Here is a 2,401-nt window from a genome sequence, read left to right as displayed (position 1 = left end):
AAACCCCGGTGGGGTAGATTCATTCAGGTGGAAAAAGTCATTTTGTTGTTGCCACATTTCTGTTAGGGGAGTGGTGGCGCAGAGGTTAGAGAGGTGGGCCTGTGTTCCTAAGATCGCCGGTTCACGCCCCAGCCCCAACAACATCAAAATTGTGGGTGGGGTAGGTGAAACACCCACACTTGCCCCCACCCTCATTCGCCCCACTCTGGGCCCATGAGCAAAGCCCTTAACCCCCACCATGTGCTCCCTAAAAGGTCTCTCTTGAAAATGAGTTCTCATGGCTCAGTGAGACTACCTGTATAAATAAAGGCTAAATAAAAATAAATAAAAATAGACAAATAAAATCCAGCTTACGGTCGAATATTAGGTCTTGAATAAGCTGATGTTGTTGTTGTTTAAAGTTGATGTCCTCATCCTTAGCACAAAGTCCAGCTGGTGCTGGTTGTTTCCATCAGGATTTCAAAGCTCAGATGTGTGGAGACGTGTCTGGTTTGGTGCTGGCTCTGCTTTGTGCAGATGATGTGGTTCATCTTCAGCATGTGCTGGGGTGGTCAGAGGTGGACTGCTCCCTCCAGGCTGTGGGTGAATTGCTGCTTTAAATGGATGAGTTCAAATATTTATATTTAGTTATGTAATTTGTATTTAAATAAACTAAAACTCTAATGAAAAGACAAAAAATACAAAAGGGATCAGTAATTGTAATATTATAGACCATTAAAAGTAGCACATTCTATGACACAACCTGAATAAACCAATCCACAGTTTTAACAACAAACTAAGAAATGTCTGACCAAACTATGCAGTCATCAGTGTTGTTGAGAGAACATGTGGTGTCAGACAGATGTTGTAAGGTGGAAGCAGGACAGAAACCAACCTGCCACGTATTTTTCAGGTGAGTCCATCATGGCGCTGGTGGCTGAGTTTCTGGGTCAGCTGACGCTCTCGTACGGCGGGGTGAGTTAAACATTTAGATGTATAATTTATGTTTTTCTTCCTCTGTTTCTTTTTCCATGTTCCTGTATAGCGCTCTCACATGACTTCTGTAAACTGGCACTATTAGACCATGGGACAAATCCTGTACTGGGCTCAGTTTTTGAGTTTGTGGCAACTCATGTGGGCAAGAAAACTTCACTTGATTTAGGTGCAGGACGGTGTTAGACGTCTAGGATAAATCCCATGAAATATCTTCTTCTTAATTAGCAATTAATCTATTAATTATCAGTAAGTTCAATGTACAAAACTTAAATATATAACATGAAAAAATGCAAGATATGTCCACACATTTTATATACTTTGAATACATAAATTAATTGCTCTTCATCATGTATGCACAGGCATTACTCACTGTGGGTTCACTACTGACTCCAGCATGACTTGTTCATTTGGCTCTTTCTCTTTTGGTTTTATTAGGTCCAACATGGAGGTAGACCTCCAGAAAAGCTCATGGCCACATAGATTTTAAGGTTTCTATGAACTGAGATATTTGACCGTATATGGTCTGATGCTGAATAAAATAAAATAAAAAAGAAATCTCATTCCACAAAAGGGGACGTTCAGCCTTATATTTGTAAAACAAATCCAGATGATGTTCACCGGTCAGTCTACGTTCTTACTTTCACCTATGATCATGAACTCTGGGTAGTGACTGAAAGAATGAGATCATGGATACAGACGGTTGAAATGTTTCCTCTGCAGGGTAGCTGGTCTCTAACTTAAAGAGTCAGTTCAATTCAATAGGGTAGTGTGATGGATGGATGGATGGATGGATGGATGGATGGATGGATGGATGGATGAAAAGATGGATAGAGAAAGAGATAGATGGATGGATGGATGGATGGAGGGAGAAGTTCAGTTATCCAGGAGAGACTCAGAGTAGAACTGCTGCTCCTTCACATCGAAAGGAGCCAGTTGAGGTGGTTCAGGCATCTGGCAAGGATACTTACTGGTCGCCTCCCTTGAGAGGTGCTTTGGCCATGTCCGACTGGGAGGAGACCTCGGGGAAGACCCAGGACATGCTGGAGAGACTACATCTTTGGTTTGGGCTTGGAACGCCTTGGAGTCCTCCCAGAAGAGGTGGCTGTGGAAAGAGATGTCTGGACCTCCCTGTTCAAACTGCTGAACCTGACTTCAGAACTAGCGGAAGAGAATGGATGGATGGATGGATGGATGGATGATGGATGGATGGAAATCCGATGAATTCTGAATCCCATTTTAATTATGATGAGAGTATATTGGGAAATTAATTTCTGTGAGTGGGGGTGGGGACTGTCACGAATTGGGGTGGATCGGACAAGCACAGACTCAGAAAAAGGTTTAAAAAGTTTATTTTTAAAAACCGGTGGCGTCTGGCAGGCGGTTCTGGTTCAGGTACTGGTATCGGACCGCTCTGGGGGAGACAGAC

General features: G+C 42.9%; 1 protein-coding gene across 1 annotated transcript in view; it reads left to right on the top strand.

The window, feature by feature from the left end:
- Window positions 1-892: 892 nt before the first annotated feature.
- Window positions 893-2,401, top strand: part of LOC119430289 (annexin A2-B) — a 42,021-nt gene continuing 40,512 nt past the window's right edge. Inside the window, exon 1 of the mRNA XM_037697734.1 lies at window positions 893-954. Within this exon, the coding sequence (XP_037553662.1) occupies window positions 904-954 (51 nt within the window). The 5' untranslated portion in view covers window positions 893-903. The remainder of the gene's footprint in view (window positions 955-2,401) is intronic.

The sequence above is a fragment of the Nematolebias whitei genome, chromosome 2 (genome assembly GCF_014905685.2).
Source record: "Nematolebias whitei isolate Nwh7 chromosome 2, NemWhi1, whole genome shotgun sequence".
Lineage (NCBI taxonomy): Eukaryota > Metazoa > Chordata > Actinopteri > Cyprinodontiformes > Rivulidae > Nematolebias > Nematolebias whitei.
This window is presented reverse-complemented; position numbering and strand designations above follow the sequence as displayed.